We start from the raw sequence: 22,863 nt of genomic DNA on the forward strand, positions 1-22,863 counted from the left end.
TCTGTATGACTTTTTTAGCCATGGCATTGTCAGTTTATTTTCGACTTATGAGTTTGAATGTCCCTTTGGTAACTGTCGCCTCTCTTTCTGAATTATTTTTTATTAAACCCATGCAAAGTAAAGCTAGGTGAATAGTGATAGTTGAGTCTGATCATTAGTACTTTGTATTTAGAACCCTTTCTGAACATGAAAATTCTAATAAAACTGTCAAAGAATCTCAAAGAATCTCTAGCATATATGTAGGACCATAAAGTGCCATGGTCTACACTAAAGCTAGTGTGATTGTGTCAAATGGTAAAGTGCAATGGTATGACACACTAAAGTGCAATAATGTAACGGGAATGGGGTTCAGGCAATGGCTTTTGTTTTTTGCTGTGTTCCTATTAGTTTTTCTTTTACAATTGTTTTGTTTATAAATCCTGTCGTTGTCCTTCTCTTTTGAATTATTTACACTGGTCATTGTGTGGCCCTATATAGCTTGCTATGTGGGGTGGGGCAATGCTCCATGTTGAAGGCCATACGGTTAGTAGTTGCATACATCAACGACATTTGGTCTTGGGTGGATAGTTTTCTCATTGATAATTATACCACATCTTCTTATTTTTATTCAAAGTACGATAGTTTTTTAAAAAAGTGTAATGGTTACATTGCAGTAGCTAGTATATACTTTATGAACCTGTTTCAAAAAAGGAACCTGTAATTCAGTGGTAGTAATTTGTTGCTGTATTTCATATTTGTTTTCGCTTATTGTTTTGTATATTAATTAGGCCGCTATTTTTCTCGTTTGAATTGTTTTACCTTTGAGGCCCTTTTGTAAACACAAATTAGCCAAATCAAGTTAAATTCTTCCACCACCGACTAAAAATGTTCAAGATTGGGATCATTTCTTTCTTTACGCTTTCTTTTCTTTTTTGCCTAATAAAAACCCTTTATCTGGACAAATGTTCTGGTTTTCTGGCATGCTGTTTAACGTTGCTAGCGTCCTTACTTTCAGGAACAAATGCACTTTCGTGGAAAAAAGCACTTTAGCGTATTGATGCATCAGACTTTAGCATGTTCCGTTGAATAGCACAGACCATCGCACTTTAGCATACCAAACCATCGCACTTTAGATTAGACCATCAGGTTTTAGCATCCCCATCACACTTTAGAGGCTTACATATATACAATGGCATTGCTTTATTGTTTGGGATAGTCTGAGATAAGGGTCTCATTTCAATAAATGTTGAGCTAAACCAAGGTTAAAGACAGGGTTCCAACAAGTGCATTAGATTAGTGTTGAAGAAAGATCTATTAGTTATAGCAGTTTAAATTTACATGGCCAGTGTCCTAAAATATCATAGTATATAAACTATTTATATAATATGAGCAACTATCAACTCTCTATTTTTTATCTTCTTAAAGTTATTCATTTTACCTTTCATAAATTACAGGTGATATGTAAATCTGTATCTCAGCATTGATCCCACTGTCTGAATCATTTGACTGTACATTAAACAGATGTTCCAACTGTAGAATAGGTCGTGGTGTTATGTATGATATGCTGGTTAAGCTTGGGCAGTTGTCATTTACATCTTGTATACTGACCTGAACAAATAATACAAAATATTTTGGTGGTTATTATTTTGGTGGATTCAAAACTTTTATACAATACCATTGCATGTACACTTTCAAATTGGCGGAATTTATTTTGGTGATTTCGTTCTATCCGCGAAAATAAGCGAAAATTTACACCCCGCAAAAATAACCCACTATACGATATGACCTTATATGAATTTTTATGTCTGTTTTGTTCATATAGTTCCTAAACTATTCAGGTATCTATACATCCTTGGCTTTTATAGGGTTTGAGTGTTCCTGGCCTTGTGGTCATAAAATTTTGGAGCACGATTTTCATACTCAGACTCAGAAATCAACCAATCAAAATCATGGATTTGGTGTTTCAAGCACAAATTTTGACTCCAAGTACTGAGTAAAGTTTTATGACCGAGAGCCCTGGTGAACATAAATCCAGAAAAAAGCTTTAGGAGCACATTATAAACTGTTATTTTGGTTTATATTTATTTATATTTCTAAATAAATTATCTTATGTACATAAGAAACTAATGGATGCATTTTTAATTCCCAATCTTGTCCCCCACAAAAATGTTAAACTTATTTATAAATTTTAGGAAATGCTGCATTAATTAACATGTTAATTCTAATTGGGGTAATAATTGTCTAATCATTAAAAATCAATAGTAAAAGATGGCATACATTTACCATATTTTCTTATATTCTAAAACATCACAAGTTGACAGTAAAGTATTCAGTATACAATCTCTGTTTAAAGCATGAGTGGCTTGTTTACAAAAAATAGAACGCTTTACAAAGGAGCTCAAGTCATTTTCTTAGTAACAATAGGTCAATACATAAAGTTCATCCACATTGTAAACAAATGTTTGTTATCTTGCTTACATCACCTGTTTCATTTTTATTCTTGACTGGGAAATTTCCTAACCCTAATTACCAAAGAACATGTCAAACTTGAACCTTTATCTTTCCCTCTCAGGGTAAGTGTATAATTCTGAAGTACTTACCATTATAACAAGGGAACAGCATATATAGCTTTTCTCAATTTAAGTGTATTTATAATTCTGAAGTACTTACCCTTATAACAAGAGAACCCGTCAATCCTGAGCCTGTATCTGCTACTCTCAGTTTAATAGTGTAAGTCTGTTCTACTTCATAGTCTAATCCTGTTACTAAGGTCAACAAAACTTCACTGGTACTTATGGTAAACATTTCTGATCCAGGTGTGCTAGGTTCAGGAATCAAAACTTCCGGGGCACATTCTGAAATAAAAAAAATATTTTTCTTATCATTTCAGTTAAAAATCGAAAACCTTATTATACTGGATCCAAGGATAGGTATTGCAAAATCTCAGTCTCTGTATACTGATCTAGGGGCAGGAATGATCTTACTGTAAGTTGATTTTTTAGATTTTAGAAAATAAATTTGAAGTCCATTTTGTAACACTTTTAGAGTGTTTTAAAAATAGTTACATTATTTGCTGAATATCTGTTTGATTCACAGTGTGAGTCGCATGCTGATTGCATGATATAGTTCACAATATGTATAGTCAAACTGTTAAATATCAAATTATAAAATGCTTACCTGCATATGAGAAATTTGTGCCTTTGACTAATACATATTCATAAGTAGGAGGAGTTACTGTAGTAGCAGCATTTCTATTGGCTATTGTGTCCTCCTTTAGAGTAAAATGGCGTGCTTCATTTCCTGGAAATAAAGATCAAGAAAACTATAACTGAAACTTGATGTCCTTTTAAATGTAAAACATTTAGTGTTTAGACCCAAACCTGTTCCACTTTAGAATGGTGTTCTAAGGTAGTATTTGTTAAATGCATCTTTTGACTCTTTATGAAATGTATGGGTATGCTTACTTAATAGAGAATTTATTCCAGTTATGTTTGTGTAATATTCTTTTTTAGATTTATAGTTCCAGTTTCTTGACAACAGTTCAAATTATTTTTTTCGGACTGTATCAGAAAAAATTCTTCTGGAGTCTTTGCAATCAAGTTCTTTTGATCCCAAACCATCCTCATGTTAGTTTACAGCGTATCCAATTTGAAAATTTCTGAAGTACCTATTAACTACTTTATATATGAATGCCTTCAGAGAGCCATTTCAACAAATGACAAAGACAAAGTAAATTTTTTTTTTTTCAGTTGAATAACTCTATTTAGAGAAACAAAAGTGCACACGCTGAAATGTCTCGCCTTCTTTACTAATCATTGATATTATGTTGATAGTCCTAAATATAAAGCTTTATTACAACTGTCACATAAACTTAACATTAACCAAGAAAACTAAACATTGACCAATGAACCATGAAAAAGAGGTCAAGGTCAGATGAACCATGCCAGGCAGGCATGTACAGCTAAAAATTCTTCCATACAACAAATATAGTTGCCCTATTGCTTATAGTTTAAGAAAAACAGACCAAAACACAAAAACTTAACACTGAGCAATGAACTGTGAAAATGAGGTCAAGGTCAAATAAAACCTGCGCGACTGACATATAGATCATAAAATATTTCCATACACCAAATATAGTTGACCTATTGCATATAGTATTAGAAAAAAAGACCAAAACTCAAAATCTTAACTTCGACCACTGAACCATGAAAATGAGGTCAAGGTCAAATGTCACCTGCCAGCTAGACATGTACACCTTACAATCATTCCATACACCAAATATAGTAGACCTATTGCATACAGTATAAGAAAAACAGACCAAAACACAAAAACTTAACTATAACCACTGAACCATGAAAATGAGGTCAAGGTCAGATGACACCTGCCAGTTGGACATGTACACCTTACAGTCCTTCCATACACCGAATATACTTGACCTATTGCTTATAGTATCTGAGATATGGACTTGACCACCAAAACTTAACCTTGCTCACTGATCCATGAAATGAGGTCGAGGTCAAGTGAAAACTGTGTGACGGGCATGAGGACCTTGCAAGGTACGCACATACCGAATATAGTTATCCTACTACTTATAATAAGAGAGAATTTAACATTACAAAAAATGTTAACTTTTTTTTCAAGTAGTCACTGAACCATGAAAATGAGGTCAAGGACATTGGACATGTGACTGACGGAAATTTCGTAACATGAGGCATCCATATACAAAGTATGAAGCATCCAGGCCTTCCACCTTCTAAAATATAAAGCTTTTAGGAAGTTAGCTAACGCCGCCGCCGGATCACTATCCCTATGTCGAGCTTTCTGCGACAAAAGTCGCAGGCTCGACAAAAACCAATTATCATGTGACATTGACATAATTCTTAGATGCTCTTACAAGGGAGCTTATAAATGAAATTATTACCTCACAATAACAGATTCTGTAATAATTTTTTTTTTTTTAAACTGTTGAACATTAACCATCCATCAGCTATCATTTCTTCTGTGTGTAGGACATTTTATCAGTGGGAACTTCTAAATTACCTGATAATTCCACTTGAAATGATGGACCTGTAGCAAAAATATCCCAGATATTAAAAATTCCCACGATTCCATTGACATGAAGATCTTCCCTTGGAGTAAGATGATAGTCAAATGGTAATGATCCATTCTCAGGTAGATCTACATTCTCAAACTGTATAAATAACTCTGATGTACAAGTTTGTCTCTCTGCATGAAAAATTTCAAACTGGTATGTTTCTGCTACCTGAAAAATACAAAGTTATTACTACATGTCTTAGGCAAAAATACAAAGTTATTACTACATGTCTTAGGCAAAAATACAAAGTTATTATTACATGTCTTAGGCAAAAATACAAAGTTATTATTACATGTCTTAGGCAAAAATACAAAGTTATTACTACATGTCTTAGGCAAAAATACAAAGTTATTACTACATGTCTTAGGCAAAAATACAAAGTTATTACTACATGTCTTAGGCAAAAATGTAACATTAGTATGATACTAATGACATAAATTTTGTACTCTTATAACAAAAAAAGTACATTTTACTTTTCATTATTTGTCTCACCCAAAGCAACACATTGTGACGTCAAAAATGTACCAAACTTTGTACTTCAAAAATTTTATTCTGTATGTAAAATGAACTGATGATGCCTAAAACATGTCGACCAGCATTTTACTAAAATTGCTGTCTCATGAAGTGTTATTGTCAAATTGGTACTTTGTTTGATAATATTTATTGACAACCCTGCATACCAAGTTATCCACTTCAAGAGCCTCTACCAAAAGTAAACACAATAGCTTGGTTCACTACATGGAGTTATATTCAAACTATGTGTTTGTAAATATCACTCACCTCTAGTTCTAAATATACAGTTGCACTTGTAAGGGGAGATAACCCAACACAATCTCCATTTACTATAACACCTTCTTCTGGAATAACATTGCCTCCTCCTAAAATAATCAAGAAATGATTTATAATAGGCCCTGTTTTTTAACCATGGTAAAACCTACTAGGTTTAAATTAAACTGATATGCACACGAACTATAAAATAAGTAAAAAATTCTATTTATGAATACAATACAACAACAAAAACCCACCGAAAAAATATAACATGTGAAGGCATTTTTATTTAGTCGCTGTCTTTTAAATTTAGTTTTAAAGCTTCTCCTCAAGATTGCTAAAGATTAAATCAGCATCATTTTGTTCTTAGTAGAACTTAGTTTTAGGTTAGAACAATTAAGAACTGATGTCAAACATTATTTATCTTAAATCATTATTGTATATAATATTTCTGTAAGTGATGTGCAATATTCCAGGGGATAAAAATGTCTCTTTATTTTTGCAAAAATGTGCATTTACCATTTGTTGCTGATAAATCAATTTTCTGACAAGGTATATCAGAAGTTGTCCTATTTTTTATAATTTCAACAACCAGTATCTTGTTTATAAACAACCACAACTCTTCTCCACCACCAACAGTTATGACCTCTGACCCACTGAACGTTATACCACTTCTTAAGGCTGATGTGAAGCTACAACACAAAATCAATCAATTACAATAATCATAAAACAGCATAATCCAACATCAATATGTCACAGTAAAAGGGCCATATCCACATGATATGCCTGACACCTCTTACTTATACCATTTGAGTCCTTGGACTCTAGATGGTCAAAATTATCCATAGATATGAAGAGGAAGTTCGAAAAAAATTCAAATTTAAGATTAAACATGAAACCAAACATTGTGTAACTTTTTTTTGGAAAAAATCCAAAGAAACACATGAGTATTCATGAAATGAATTGTCAAATTTTCAATGTCACTAAGGACTTTTTATTAGAATTGCAAAACTGAATAAAATCTGGACACAGCACAAAAAAGTTGTTTTCTAATTACTTATAATAGAGCCAAACTTATTTTTAAGCAGTGATTATTGTATTATATATGTCAGTAGTGCCATTTGTCTACATTAAAAGCTAACACTTGATGTGTTTCAGATAAAAATACTAAAAAATATTGTTCTTTGAAAACTCACGCAAAGTTATGAAGTGTTCCACCACAATCTGTCTGGCCTTCTGCTCCATAACCAGAATTATCCACAGGAAAGAAGGAACCAGAGTAATATCTAATAATAAAAAAATATAATTTCTGATATGTCTGCATTATAATTCAGACATTCAGATACTTAAAAGAACTATTTATAAAAAAAACATGGATTTCCTTACAGTCAGAAAAGTAAAATGTTAAATGTTTTACTTGTTTTTAAATACATCACCTTTAAAAACTTTTCTCTTTACTCTTTCACCAATTCTTATATTTTTTAACTTAATGGTGTTTGAATTCTGTTTTAAGTAGGATACTGATTTTGTATGACTTGTTAGGCCTTCGTTAAAGGCAAACTTCTATATTCTGTCAAGATGAAGAACAACAATATCAAGAGGCTCAAATGTGAGCCTGATATCGCTCACCTGTAATTTCAGTTTCAGGCATTTGACTTATTTGCAGATCTTACTTTGCTGAACAATTTTGTCAATTACACTTATTCTCTTTCTATAATAATATTAAAGATAATACATAACCCAAAACTGTAAAATTTCCTAAAAATTAACTACTTCTGGACAGTAACCCAACAATAAGTTGTACTATTGGTCTGAAGATTACTTGACAGGAAGATCTAAACCTGTTTAACACTTTCACCTTTTGCTCTAACTGCTGTAGTTTTTGAGATATAAGGTAAAAACTGCTTTTGTCCCCTATGTTCTATTTCTAGCCATGGTGGCCATGTTTGTTGATGGATCAAAACTTTGAATACAATTTACAAACTAGATACGCTAAGGAACATTCAGTTAAAGTTTGGAAGTATTTGACCCAGTAGTTTCAGAGAAGAAGATTTTTGAAAAAGTAATAGACTTGCATGAAAAAAATGTAAAAAATAAACGTTTCAAGGGCAATAACTCCTTAAGGAGTCAATTGACTATTTTGATCATTTGACTTATTTGTACATCCTATTTGGCTGAACATTTTTGCCATTTACACTTTCTCTCTATCTATTATAATATTGAAGATAATAACCAAAAACAGTAAAATTTCATAAAAATAAACTATTTTGGACAGTAACCCTACAATGGGTGGTCCAATTGGTCTGAAAATTTCATTACATCTAATGAATATTACTGTAATTTTGCAAGGTTTAAATTTCATGATTTCAAATGTCAAACAGGTTTGTTATGATTTGTTTTGTCCTTAATTATGACCTTCCATTAAGATCAAATAGGGGGTAATTTTTCATGTTTATATTAATCGTGAATTTAGCTAAAAAAAAAAAAAATAAATAAACCCCTTGCATTAATTACCCAATTTACAGGATCTCTTGTAATGCTTTGACAAAATAAAACTACAAATTTCTAAATTAGTGTAATTGTTCTTGAGTATCCTGTTAGTCAAGACAAGCTGTAGTGGCTAATTTGAACACAAGGACGTCATTTAAAGTAATGAAAACATAAACAGATCATGATTACACCTTAATAGTTCTCAATTTCTTTTTCTACAAGATAAAACTTCGAAAATAATTTTGTTTCAAAGAAATTTTGTCATAATCAGATTTAAACTGATACAAAAAAGGTAAATTTTTTCACAAAAGTGAATCAAAAGGTGAAATACATGCAGAGAAAGAAATAATGTACAAAATGTTGTACGACTGTATATTTCTATACCTTCTGACAACAGAAGTAGTTACAGTGTCATCATAGGATAGAGTTATTCCCCCTTGGACAACGACATTAGATGATACTGATCTAAACCATTCAGAGAATGTATCTACTGATGGATCACTGGAAAAAGCCAGCCAGGAACCAAGTGGACTGGTCACATGGTATGGACTAACAGACAATATCCCACTAGTAGAACTAAAATCGTCATGCCCTGCACTAAAATCATAAAAGGTCATGTCCATGTTGATGTCCTTTGTGTTTGTAGTAACGTTGTTATCAGTTGTTTCATTTCCTACTAAAATAAGTTGTTTCAAATGTACTTTGTAAGTCTAGTGGAACGCAGAAGATCATAATTAACAATAAATACAAGTATGGCACACTTTTTTTCACTTTGAGTACAAAGCCATGTTCTAATTCCAATAGAGCATTGGGTTCAGGTGTGTGATGTCACTATCAAAATTGCTGTGTCAGTTGTATTTTGAACAGGGGCTGAGATCCAAATGGATATTTGTATTGGTGTTGTTTGCTAAATAATTTTATTAAATCTTTCTAAAAGTAAGTTTACATGTTTCAATTCATTTTTAATCGTGAAACCGTGAGTTTTTTTATGTTTTTGCTTCATCAAACCAAAATGGCTGCCTTTTGAATGTATCCTATTGGTCTGCTTGGAAGTACAAAAGTTCTGATTTTCCTGTTAGAAACGAAAGAAATCTATCATACCATGTTCTATGCTCATTTTAACATTTGTCAACATTTTATACCTTGCATATGATCGGTATAACAAGATATTGATAAATATCAAGATATTGATAAATATAATGCATACCATGTTAAAATGAGCATTGAGCTTGGTATGAAAGATTTATTTCTTAAATATGATTTTCTATACATGTATGTTCTGTTAAGATGAAAAACAGGCATAAATATGCAGTTCTTTTAATATACAATGGTTTCAATGTATTTAATAGAATATTGTAGAATCAACAGCTTTATTGCAGATTGTACTTTAAGATGCACATCTATGAAATCTGTCATTCAATTAAACATTAAAAAGACAATACTGGACTTTTCATAAATAAATAATTATAAAGCAAAGAAATTAAGAAAATTTTGATAAGTGTTTAGCTGATGAAAACCAAATTCTACATTTGTCAAAAACATAAGGCACAAGAATCTTAACCTCAGGGAATAATGAAAACAGACTATAAAATTTCAGGTTTTACAGTAATTGAGTGGTAACCTACCTGTAATGACAGCAGGAGCATATATAAATGTAGGTACACTCTTAGCACTGGTATAGTTGTCTACTGTCAACTGAATAACACATTCATATAAAGTCTGGGGAAGTAACCCATCAACATCACTGAACGACACAGATGTAGTATGATCAGTTGATTTTGTACAATTTGGGTCAATAGTGTTACAGTCAGTCAATACAGTGGTATTGGCAGCTGTTGAATTACTTGATGTGACTGTTGTGTTGTCTGTAGTTGTATTGCAGGGTGTGACAATAATACATTCTGAGAAATCTAATACAACTGTCTGTATTTTTGTGAGGGTGGCAGCTGTATTGCTTGTGCATGTCACTAAATATTCCCTAAAAACACAAATGGTATAATAAACATACATAACTGCAACAAGTCCTTCCAAATAACTGTTCATAATTTTATATCATTTTCCTAAAAAAAATATTTTAGCATAGAAATCAACATTTTAAATCAAAGAAAACAATGTTCATGTCCTTTTCCAACAAAATTGTCCACAAGAAAATGAATAGGAATATTTGGAATGAAAGCTTACACATTGTGATAAAGATAAGAGATATTCCTTACATGAACTTCGAAATTTACTGTTATAACTTACAGTGTGAAATACTTTATGCATATCTAGGACAATTCCTCTCAATGAAACTAAAATTCACTTTTTATATTTGGTATGTAACTCCAGAATTGCCTACTCAAACTTCATTCATGTTTCAAATCTTATTCTATTCTGCTACAATATGTAAAATGAAATTACTTTTGCTTTCCAGTAGGTCAATAATGCAAGTTCTACTCTTTTATCCTTACCATGTTTCAATATTGTTTGTCACTGTTTCTGCTTTTACAGTTTCAGCATGACTAGCATTAACTAGAGAATAAAGATATGATGGTCTATCCCATGTTATAGTTATATTTGTACTTGATACTGGTGAGCCTATAATATTCTCACCACCTGAAATATAAATAAATATGTAGGTAACTGTTTAGTCATTTTATCCATAGGCACATCAGCTGCTTCAGAAGATCTAGCTTACACATATGAAAATATATGTGGCAAAACTTTATGCATTATATTCTAAATCTAAAATAATTTTTTCAATACAATTTGAACATAAGAAAACTAGAAAAAAAATACACACTTTTGAATTGTTTACAAAATTATATCAAATAAATCATTACACACACCTGAATCATTTCTGTGAGAGTTCCATTTTTTGGGGGTTTATTTGTAAAATAAGAAATTAAAAGATGTCTAGAATACAAGAAATGTTTGGATTTCATATTTTGTCTTGGAATAATTTCTCTTTTACAAAATTTTCTGCACAAAGTTTTGTTCTTAAAATAGCTACTTGAAAAAGATTGACTTACTACACTGGAACAATGCGACATCTTTATTAGTGAAGTGGTCAGGACTGCTGGATTGTGATGAAGCAAACAGTACCCCTTGTATGGCTGTAGGACTGTAACACATGGTATTGGCAGACAGGTCATCCTTAACATTGTACAAACTTTCCACTGTTGAACACTCACAACCAAGGAAATTGTTGTCTAAGTTCCTGTGGGAAACATTTTACATATAAACTATTTAACTTTGTGTTTAGTGTACAACATTACAGTTTGTCTGCAGTCATATCGAACAATGAATTTGTAGTTAGCTATTGCATTTAGAAGAATGTTTTGGGAGCCAAAAACAGAAGATCTAGCTAAAAAAATGGACTATTTGATTTAAACATAGCTAATAACCACAGAAGGCAGAAATATCTTTATGCACCACCAATTCACTCTAAGACTACAAGATGTTTTGAAGTAAGTGAGCAGAAACAATTTTTGTACACATGAACAGGGATGATTAAGTCAAACAATTTTTTTACCATGACTTTCATTGTAGTGTTTTCCCCCTTGTACATGGCCCCCCATCCAGTAGTGATGAATTATCATGCCAAGTTCAAATATAGAACTGCAAGGGTTTTGAAAGTTAGAGAACAGAAACAGTGAATTGTTTGATGAGGAATGAGCACATTTCTTCAAAATATCTATATTGTACATCCTTATATTTACATGTTTGTCAGCAGTGTGCATTTTTTTTTTCACGTTAGTCAACAGTGGGTACACTTAATACTTACACACTAGTCAAACTTCCTCCTAAATTAAGTCCTCCTAATGCTTCAATCCTATTATCTGCCAAGTTGAGAGTTCTGATGGCTGGTAGTATGACAGATGGGAAGTACGGTATGACATTTTCTCCTAAATTTAATGTCTGTAATGACAACAGTCCATTAAATGATCCTTCTTCTATATACTGGATCTGGTTGTCATGGAAATCACTGAAAATTTAGTTGTACAAAATAAAAAAAAGTAAAAATAGTAAATGATGCAACACTGTTACATTCGTTTGGTTGGATAATGCAAATTTCAGGGGATCAATTCGATGATTGATGGTCTGAAATTGTGCATAGAATGCAAGCTCAGAAGTCATGAATATTATTTTAAAATGTATAATTAAAGTGTTTGTTTTCAGTTGCATTGGAATTAGCCAGATAAAAGAATTGTATTTGCAGATTTACAGGCATCATTTGTTTTCAGATATAATATCCATTTACTGGTTCTGCTGATGGGTCACCAGTAAATTCAATCTGCAACCATCTAATTGTAATCAAACCCACCTTAGCAATTATAAAATCAGAAAAGTTCTTTTCCATAGTCAAACGAACCATTTTCATGCATCGTTTACATGTTTCCATATAAATAAAATCAAGACTAGTAAAATAATGAACTAGCATTACTGACATGGAATAATCAAGAAATTTTTAGGCTCTTGGTTTCTTAGTGGAAGATCTTCTCTAAAATTCACAAGTGTTTATCTGACATATTTAAATTTAAAGAACTGTTTCAATTTTTTGGCCAATAGGTTGAGTAAGAATGCCAAGTTTCATTGCCCAACTTTAAAGTGTATTAAAGTTAAGAGTGTAAAGGAGTAGGTCCGGTAAGGGCCGATTTTGGCCTCAAAATTCAGGTTCATCTGATGAAAGATTTGGGACACTTTTTAAACACTTAAGTGTCTACTTCAGTCCATTCAATTAGTTTATGTGAAAGATTTGAACTGATTTAGTCATTAAAGACGCTCAAATTCAAGCTTTAATATGAAAAATCTATCAAATATGCCATAATATGTCATTTTTCAGATGGTTTTTGTCAAAAATGAAAGTGGCCGCATCCGTGTTCATTCTCAACCTTTATATATGTTATGTATTATCATCAAATACAACTTACATTTAAATATTAAGAATGGACACAAATGCGGCCACTTCCATTTCAGACGGAAACCGTCTAAAAATAACCAAAATGCTAAAATTTCAGTAATTCAGCATGACTTAATGATACTAGTACCCAATACATGTGCATTTTATTGTCAAAAACAGCCTATATTTATGTAACAGAAGTATTCTTCTTTCCAATAAATAGCTAAAAATTTACATTTTAACAATTTTGTAAAACTGCTATATTTTGGGGCCAAAAAGGGGTCTTTCTGGGCCTACTCCTTTGTTTGTACAAATGCACAGTAGTAAGTAAGTTGAACTAAGATTTCGACCATGACTATCAACGTTCAGCTTTCCCTTAAGTTAGGAACACATCTTCTAGTTGTGATGAATGAAGTTTGTTTTCAATTTGCAAAGGGTTTCAAAGTTAGGAGAGGAAACTGTGAAATGTTTGACTGTAGGAATGAACACACATCAATCAACATATTTGGCAGTCACTTAAACAACTATAAGCCTTAAAAATTCCAATCCATTAGTACTTACATAGTTAGTAAACTGGTAGCTGGAGTGAGGAGACCTGCTGATATTTGTGTAACAATAGTACTTACATAGTTAGTAAACTGGTAGCTGGAGTGAGGAGACCTGCTAATATCTGTGTAACAATAGTACTTACAGAGTTAGTAAACTGGTAGCTGGAGTGAGGAGACCTGCTGATATTTGTGTAACAATAGTACTTACATAGTTAGTAAACTGGTAGCTGGAGTGAGGAGACCTGCTGATATTTGTGTAACAATAGTACTTACATAGTTAGTAAACTGGTAGCTGGAGTGAGGAGACCTGCTGATATCTGTGTAACAATAGTACTTACATAGTTAGTAAACTGGTAGCTGGAGTGAGGAGACCTGCTGATATCTGTGTAACAATAGTACTTACATAGTTAGTAAACTGGTAGCTGGAGTGAGGAGACCTTACGATATCTGTGTAACAATAGTACTTACATAGTTAGTAAACTGGTAGCTGGAGTGAGGAGACCTGCTGATATCTGTGTAACAATAGTACTTACATAGTTAGTAAACTGGTAGCTGGAGTGAGGAGACCTGCTGATATCTGTGTAACAATAGTACTTACATAGTTAGTAAACTGGTAGCTGGAGTGAGGAGACCTGCTGATATCTGTGTAACAATAGTACTTACATAGTTAGTAAACTGGTAGCTGGAGTGAGGAGACCTGCTGATATCTGTGTAACAATAGTACTTACATAGTTAGTAAACTGGTAGCTGGAGTGAGGAGACCTGCTGATATTTGTGTTATATTGTTGTCATACATGTACAAAAGCTGTAATCTAGTCTGACTGTCAAATGATCCTGTAGGTATTATACTGATCTCATTATTGTACAAATGTCTGCAAAATTAAACAAATCACTTTTACTTTCCATATATATTGATAATTTGAATACATCTCAATCACATTCCCTAACATTCCATGCAAGTTTGTCTACTGTGAATTCATCATTATTCATTGGATACTAATTTTCTTATATTTCGTGAGTAGAGAACCACAAAATTTCTATAGGAATGTATGCAGACATTGTTAAAACCATTAAATCTGATATCCACAAAAATGCATGTGTTCCTCCATAAAATTGAGAATGGAAATGGAGAATATGTCAAAGAGACAACAACCTGACCAAAGAGCAGACAACAGCCGAAGGCCATCAATGGGTCTACAATGCAGCGAGAAAATCCCGCACCCGGTGGTGGTCCTCAGCTGGCCCCTAACTAAAATTGTGTGCTAGTTCAGTGAAAATGGACGTCACACTAAACTCCAAAACATATAAATGAACTAAAATTAAAAAACATACAATACTAACAAAGGCCAGAGGCTCCTGACTTGGGACAGGCGCAAAAATGCGGCGGGGTTAAACATGTTTTGTGAGATCTCAACCCTCCCCCTATACCTCTAGCCAATGTAGAATAAAGAAACACATAGCAATACGCACAGTAAAACTCAGTTTAAAAGAAACATAAATTATCATCCATGCAAATAAATGAATCCACAGTATACTTTTTACGGCACAAATATTTCATAAGAAGAAACAAAGGAAAAAACTACCCTTCCTTTTCACAGGATTTATAAACAATATATTTCAGATTAAGCTCATGTAAATATTCAGTCAATTAATGATCACAATTTAAATTGAATCATGTTTTCCACATCAAAATAAAAGAGCAGATGTCGATTTCATATATTGGGTAGTATCTAGTATTCGTTATTAATTTTCAATGGTTTCACTGGATGGGGAAACCACAGATCTAAATATTAAATGAAATACAAATTTTTAGTTACTCTGATAGGAGTAAATGATGAAACAGCAAGATTAGGAACACTCAAAAATAGTATTTTAGTCTCAAATCATGGAGTTTGATACCAAAGAAAATAAATGAATCCACATGAATTAAGGTTTATTTTGGATTCATTTGACTTATCTTGTATATTTTTCCCATTTTATGGTTTAGATCACTTTAAATTTACATTATTAATCTAATCATCTTTTGAAATCAAAAAGCCAAAAAATGCAAGAAACATGTCAATGACAGAACTTTGGCAAAAGTCTAATTAAAATAGACATGTAAAACAATCTCAATAAAACTAGCATAATATATTGATGAAATATAAGCATGATCTTATCTTCTGTTTAAACATTATATCTTACTTAAAAAGTAATTTTTTATGATTTTTGATTGACAAAACAACAATATATGCAAGTGTATTTCTTTCAAATTTTTTATGATCTGCTTTTTTTAATTTGTTTAATTAAGGGAAAATTACATATATATGAAAAGTATGTGGTAGATGATTAAAATGACTTTTTTATGCCTTTTACAAGTATTTCCGCATCTATTGTTTCATTTCTACCTTTAATTCAGAATTCTGTCCCTTCTTGAAATCCAGAGAAAATATATAGAGCCAGCTTGAAGGACATGTTTCGGACTATATGAGTATTTTGACCATACGCGTACGGTCATGACCATATAGGTATACTCATATGGTCCTGGTCAGACCATATGAGTATATACTCATTTGGTTATTAACAGGCCAGACCATATGAGTATTTAAACCATATAGGTATTTTTTTAATACATTATTACTCCTTTGCAGTTAATAACTGAAAACCTTACTCTTTGACATATTGTCTAAATCTTGGTTATCTTTTTAAAATCATTTAAAAAAATCAAAATCAAGGTGAAAAAAAGTTCTAATGCAATTATTTTGTATCAAGGGTTCTGATTAGATGACAATAAGCGTAAAATTCTCTATCTCCCTGTCTGTAACTAAGGAAGCCGACATTTTGAATTCCGAAATGTATTACCATCACTACAAACCAGTAAAAGTCTGAAATGGCCTATATCTGTACTCGACTGTACTGATTTTTACTCGACCAGTCTGAATTGGTCTGAATTTTACTCGACATTACTCGACCCCAGTCTTAACCATACTCGACTGTACTGATTTGTACTTGACCCTTATCTTTGCCATTGAAAATAGTCTGAACTATTACTCGACCAGTCTGAAACAGTCTTAACCCATTCTCGACCTGTACTCGACCTATTTTTTTCAGTCTAAACCATACTCGACCAAAGGTCTGAACAATACTCGACCAGTCTGAACCATACTTGACCAAATAACCTCTGCTTTTTCTAAATTTTAACTGTTAAAATAAATTTATTTTTAACTGACATGACAACAGCCACAATAAAATAAAGATATATTATAAAAACAGATTTTTACATTCTTACATGATTCTCAGATTTATCGAATAGAGATAATTATTAAAATCAAATTATCTTATATAATAATTTAATTATATTAATTTTAAAGTTTTAGAGTTTTGTTAAAAAAAAATTTCTTTTACCTAAAAACCACACCTATACTGAGGGTAATTAAACCTTATTAAGGTGCTTCTTGTTTGGCATGTGTTTTTTTTTTAAATTAGTTTTCCTAAATTCCTAAATAAAAACTACATAGGTTTCATGGTTACATACAAAAAATGTACAATAGTTATATAATTATCTTTTTAATGAGGTAAATATAATTATCTTTTTAATGAGGTAACAACAGCCAACAAAATCACTGAAATTGTTTAACCTTATTTTAGAAATATATCTATTATTATAATTTGGGATATATCATATACAATATATATCAAAAAAGGATAAAAATTAAAGAAATTAATAAAATTGTTCTTCTGATTAGTGGGGAAGTATAAAGTAATACCTCCTGCTTGGGGCAAACTCATGAAAAAGATCACACCTGGTCAGAGAGTATTAAATTCTAAATAACATTCATTCAAAATTGCAACATCCTGTGAAACTTAAATCGCAAGGCCTTTTGAATTCACTAGGTAAGTAATACACGAGTTTAAGAAAAATAGGGCTTTCTTTTTACCTGTAAAACACACATGTACTGAGGCAATTAAACCTTATTAAAGTGCTTCTTGTATCCCATGTCTTTAATTTTGACAAAAGTTATTTAAATTTAATTGAAATAAATTTTTACTGTAACTTTGGAACATATTTCCTTTTTTAAAAGTTTATCACAGGATTACTATGGACGTTCTGTTATCATGATTATATTAAATTCTTGGTTTAACAAAACAAAGGTCTTTTTTTAAATTTATTAAGTTGCTTTATATGCTATTTTATATATATTTTAATAAAAAAAATGTTAACTGCATTATTAACTAAACTCAACTGACACCATAAATCTATACGAGGCTTAAGTTAATGGTGAAAATTGTCCAGTAACCATAAAAATATCTGAAACATTCAAAAAATTTTGAATAACATTGAAAATATTAGTCACAATTCAGTTTTGAGATTATTTGATCAGATTGTTTTATTTTTATTCTAAAGGTGGTATATGTGTATGTATATAAGTGTTGATGAATATGGTGATGAAGTTATATTATGTTTATTGTGAAATTTTGGTTTCATTGCTATATTGAATACATTTTTAATTTCAAATTGTTGTTCAAATTTCTAGCCAGGGGAAATAGCTGTTGTTAATAAACTGCTTCGCTGAGCGCAGCTAGATACGCCCGCAGAGGTCCAACCCTGAACAGTTGGGGCAAAAATGGACACAATATTCAAGCTTGATTCAGGTCTGAATTTGGATTGTATTAAATATTTGACATATTATAGGTTTCTGAATAAATGTAGTCAAAGAACTTGAAATTGGTTATATGAATTGAATTTATATTCAATTAAAGATTTCTTGCTGTTGTGCAATAGTCCCCAATACTTAGTAAATCTGTTGTCAGACTATAAACAAATAAAGTTCAATTAATTCTCAATGTCATATTAGAAATTTATGGAAATAAAAAGGGAGCTTACATCAATAGATATAAACAATTCACCAAAGTTTCATGAGAATTGGTGACAGCATTTTTGAGTTATTGTCCGAAAACTGGAAAATCACCCCTTTTTTTAATGAATAAAACCCCATAACTCAGAAATGTAAAATGTAAAATTTATAAAATTCTAAAGGGAGCTTACATCAATACATACAAACAATTCACCAAAGTTTCATACGAATTGCTGAAAGAATTTTTTAGTTTTTGTCCGAAAACTGGAAAATCCCCCCTTTTTTAGCTCACCTGACCTGAAAGGTCAAGTGAGCTTTTCTCATCACTTTGCGTCCGTCGTCCGTCGTCCTGCGTCCGTCGTCCGTAAACTTTTACAAAAATCTTCTCCTCTGAAACTACTGGGCCAAATTTGACCAAACTTGGCCACAATCATCATTGGGGTATCTAGTTTAAAAAATGTGTCCGATGACCCCGCCAACCAACCAAGATGGCCGCCATGGCTAAAAATAGAACATAGGGGTAAAATGTAGATTTTGGCTTATATCTCTGAAACCAAAGCATTTAGAGCAAATCTGACATGGGGTAAAATTGTTTATCAGGTCAAGATGTATCTGCCCTGAAATTTTCAGATGAATCAGACAACCCGTTGTTGGGTTGCTGCCCCTGAATTGGTAATTTTAAGGAAATTTTGCCGTTTTTGGTTATTATCTTGAATATTATTATAGATAAAGATAAACTGTAACCAGCAATAATGTTCAGCAAAGTATGATCTACAAATAAGTCAACTTGACCAAAATGGTCAGTTGACCCCTTAAGGAGTTATTGCCCTTTATAGTCAATTTTTAACCATTTTTCGTAAATTTTTGTAATCTTTTACAAAAATCTTCTCCTCTGAAACTACTAAGACAAATTTAACCAAAATTGTCCACAATCATCATTAGGGTATCTAGTTTAAAAAATGTGTCCGATGACCCTGCCCGCAAACCAAGATGGCCGACATGGCAAAAAAATAATACATAGGGTAAAATGCAGTTTTTGGCTCATATCTCTGAAACCAAAGCATTTAGAGCAAATATGATGGTATAAAATTGTTCATTAGGTCAAGATCTATCTGCCCTGAAATTTTCAGACCAATCAGGCAACATGTTGTTGGGTTGCTGCCCCTGAATTGGTAATTTTAAGAAAATTTTGCAGCTTTTGGTTATTATCTTGAATATTATTATAGATAGAGATAAACTGTAAACAGCAATAATGTACAGCAAAGTTAGATCTACAAATAAGTCAACATGACCAAAATTGTCAATTGACCCCTTAAGGAGTTATTGCCCTTTAAAGTCAATTTTTTACAATTTTCATAAATTTTGTAAATTTTTGTAAATTTTTACAAAATATTTTCCACTGTAACTACTGGGCCAAGTTCATTATAGATAGAGATAATAGTAAGGAGCAAGAATGTTCAGTAAAGTAAGATCTACAAACACATCACCATCACCAAAACACAATTTTGTCATGAATCCATCTGTGTCCATTGTTTAATATGCACATAGACCAAGGTGAGCGACACAGGCTCTTTAGAGCCTCTAGTTTATGAATAAAACCCTGTAACTCAGAAACGTAAAATCTAAAAATTTTAAAAATCGAAAGGGAGCTCATGTCAATAGATATAAACAATTTACCACAATTTCTTGCAAGTTGGTGAAAGCATTCTTGACTTATTGTCCGAAAACTGGAAAATCCCCCTTTTTTTAATGAATAAAACCCCATAACTCAGAAACGTAAAATCTAAATTTTATAAAAAACGAAAGGGAGCTCTCGTCAATAGATATAAGCAATTCACCAAAGTTTTATGCAAATTGGTTAAAGCATTTTTGAGTTAATGTCCGACATGTTGACGACAGACAGATGGACGGACAGACGGACAACGGTATACCATAATACGTCCCGTAAACGGGCGTATAAAAACAGTTCCTAAATTGATGAAATACAATAGATAGATACAAAAAATAGGTCTAGTTTGGTTAAGACTTGGTAGAGTATGGTTCAGACTAGGTCGAGTATGGTTCAGACTAGGTCGAGCATGGTTCAGACGCGTATAAAATGGTTAAGTACTGGTCGAGTAAGGGTCGAGTACAAGTTCAGACTGTTTAGTATGGTTCAGACTACAGTCAAGTATTATCAAGTAAATTTCAGACCAATTCAGACTGGTCGAGTAAAAATCAGTACAGTCGAGTACAGAAATAGGCCATTTCAGACTTTTACTGGTTTGTAGTGCATGTAATTTATTCAATAATAAACAAAACAACTCACATGTTGCTCCTAAAAATCTTCTTTTTATCAAATTTTAACACATTCTGAAGCAGACAAGAAGCCAGAAAACGCCCGGTGTTGACGTTAGATGCCAGAAGCATACCTATGAGGTCACCTAGTTTAGGAGCCAAAGAAATAACATCATTTCAGGGAATTTTTCGTTTAATGAATTTTGCATTAGAATAGAGATAACTGTATTGTATTTGAAGCTTTGTGGACGTCCATCGGTAGTTTTACTGTCGCAAATATCCGTTTACCTGTGTCCGCTATGCGTCTCCAGGTAAACTCAATTTGCGACAGTAAAACTACCGATGGAGGTCCGCAAAGCTTCAAATACAATACAGTTATCTCCAAAATACTGGGGGAATTGCAAAAGGAGTGAGGCCTGTCAAAATCTGTGGACAGTCAATTGGATGACCGAACTAACATAAATCCCCATCCTAATTACTCGTGCAGATTTTCAGGTGTGAAATTAATGTAGAGTTTAGTACTTTTTTCTGGTTGTGCTTACATTTGAATTGGAGTAATGTCATTCAAGGCTATGGGATAGACGGTCAGTCCATTGTTTTGTAGGTAAATATAATCCACATCAACATTACGAAATCCATCAGATGTAATACTGGTTATTCCATTGCTGTACATTTGCAGATATTCTACATTGGATGTTCCACCAAAGATAGATGATGATATTGTTGTCAGTTGATTACTATGGAGATAGCTGAAATTGAAATTTTGAAATCTGAATACAAACAACTTCATTCAATTAGCAGATTTTAAAATATTTACATGTTCATAATTTATTACTATTCAGCTAAACTTTTTCATAAAAAAAGAAACCATTTATAGCATATAAATGAAACCATGATTGTGAATAATTAATCTGAGAATTTTTTTGTTCCAATCAAATTTTTTCTTGAATATTAACTGTTGAGGTACACCACAAAATTGAAGTGTTTAAAAAATCAAAACATAATTATTTTCAATCTTTAAACATGTTTATGTCCTTCAGATGAAAATTATATGGAAAAAGATTGAAAAACATAAATTCCCATTTCTTTATGCCCTTTCAGAAAATAATGGATTTTCCACAACATTTTCTATCAAAAGAGAAAATATCTGATGCCACAGCGTAATCATGACATCATTTGGTCAATTTGGGTAAAACAGGGGTCAACCTGGTAAAGTTCTGAAATGTGCCTTAATTCATTTTAATTTAACTGAAATAAGCTATTACACAAGTCAACTGCAATTCAAACTTTATTTGTCTATAAGATTTATATAACACTTACAAGTACTCATTAACTCGGAAGTTGTTAAACGCATGTTTTTTTATGTCAGTAATTGAGCTGGACTGAAAGTAAACATTTCTGCAAGTTAAGTCTGTAAAGGCATAAGATGGTATGACTCCAAGGTTCAAATTCTGCATGTTGAAATAATTACAGGTTGTCCCATTGAATGCATAAGACTGAATTTCTCCTAACAGGTTTCCATTAAAAGAAAATGTACCATAATAATAAGAAGCTCCAGCAGACACGGTATTAAAGGCATTTGATTCTATAACTCTAATTTTGTTGTTGTCAAGATTGAAGTAATGACTTGCTGTGACATCTTGGAAGGCTCCAGATTCAATACGTGAGATTCTGTTATTTTGTAAATATCTGAAACAAATAAACGATATTTTGGGGACAGCTATTTTTCTGTATATTTAATGATATTATAAATGTAGTATAATATAGGGTAGTCAGATTTGCTGAATTTTAAGTGTCTCTTCAGCTGAATCTAAACAGGAATGCACAAGGCAAAAATATATGCAAGAGGTGAAAATACTTGGTGAGCATAATAACAATAACAATAAGAAGGTCTGACACAGTCATAACGTCATTGGATACCAGTGCCTCAGAAATTTAGAATCTTAGCTACTTGGAATAGTTATCATCATTTCAGATTTCTGTAAGAAA

At 32.1% G+C, this 22,863-nt stretch overlaps 1 protein-coding gene across 2 annotated transcripts in view; it reads right to left on the reverse strand.

Moving 5' to 3' along the window:
* Nucleotides 1–22,557, reverse strand: part of LOC127706896 (uncharacterized) — a 63,385-nt gene extending 40,828 nt beyond the window's left edge. The window contains exons 1-15 of one of the 2 annotated variants that reach the window (XM_052211622.1): nucleotides 22,195–22,557; nucleotides 21,417–21,623; nucleotides 14,491–14,634; nucleotides 12,099–12,299; nucleotides 11,344–11,531; nucleotides 10,783–10,927; nucleotides 9,958–10,310; nucleotides 8,717–9,005; nucleotides 7,039–7,128; nucleotides 6,362–6,534; nucleotides 5,855–5,952; nucleotides 5,020–5,242; nucleotides 3,157–3,279; nucleotides 2,650–2,834; nucleotides 1,418–1,587 (exon numbers count right to left, since the gene is read on the reverse strand). In XM_052211622.1, coding sequence (XP_052067582.1) covers nucleotides 1,418–1,587; nucleotides 2,650–2,834; nucleotides 3,157–3,279; nucleotides 5,020–5,242; nucleotides 5,855–5,952; nucleotides 6,362–6,534; nucleotides 7,039–7,128; nucleotides 8,717–9,005; nucleotides 9,958–10,310; nucleotides 10,783–10,927; nucleotides 11,344–11,531; nucleotides 12,099–12,299; nucleotides 14,491–14,634; nucleotides 21,417–21,623; nucleotides 22,195–22,331 — 2,726 coding nt within the window. In that variant the 5' untranslated portion in view covers nucleotides 22,332–22,557. Of the gene's footprint in view, nucleotides 1–1,417; nucleotides 1,588–2,649; nucleotides 2,835–3,156; nucleotides 3,280–5,019; nucleotides 5,243–5,854; nucleotides 5,953–6,361; nucleotides 6,535–7,038; nucleotides 7,129–8,716; nucleotides 9,009–9,957; nucleotides 10,311–10,782; nucleotides 10,928–11,343; nucleotides 11,532–12,098; nucleotides 12,300–14,490; nucleotides 14,635–21,416; nucleotides 21,624–22,194 lie in introns of both variants that reach the window. The other variant, XM_052211621.1, reaches the window with a different exon arrangement.
* Between the last annotated feature and the right edge of the window lie 306 nt (nucleotides 22,558–22,863).

The sequence above is a fragment of the Mytilus californianus genome, unplaced genomic scaffold (genome assembly GCF_021869535.1).
Source record: "Mytilus californianus isolate M0D057914Y unplaced genomic scaffold, xbMytCali1.0.p SCAF_6, whole genome shotgun sequence".
Classification (NCBI taxonomy): domain Eukaryota; kingdom Metazoa; phylum Mollusca; class Bivalvia; order Mytilida; family Mytilidae; genus Mytilus; species Mytilus californianus.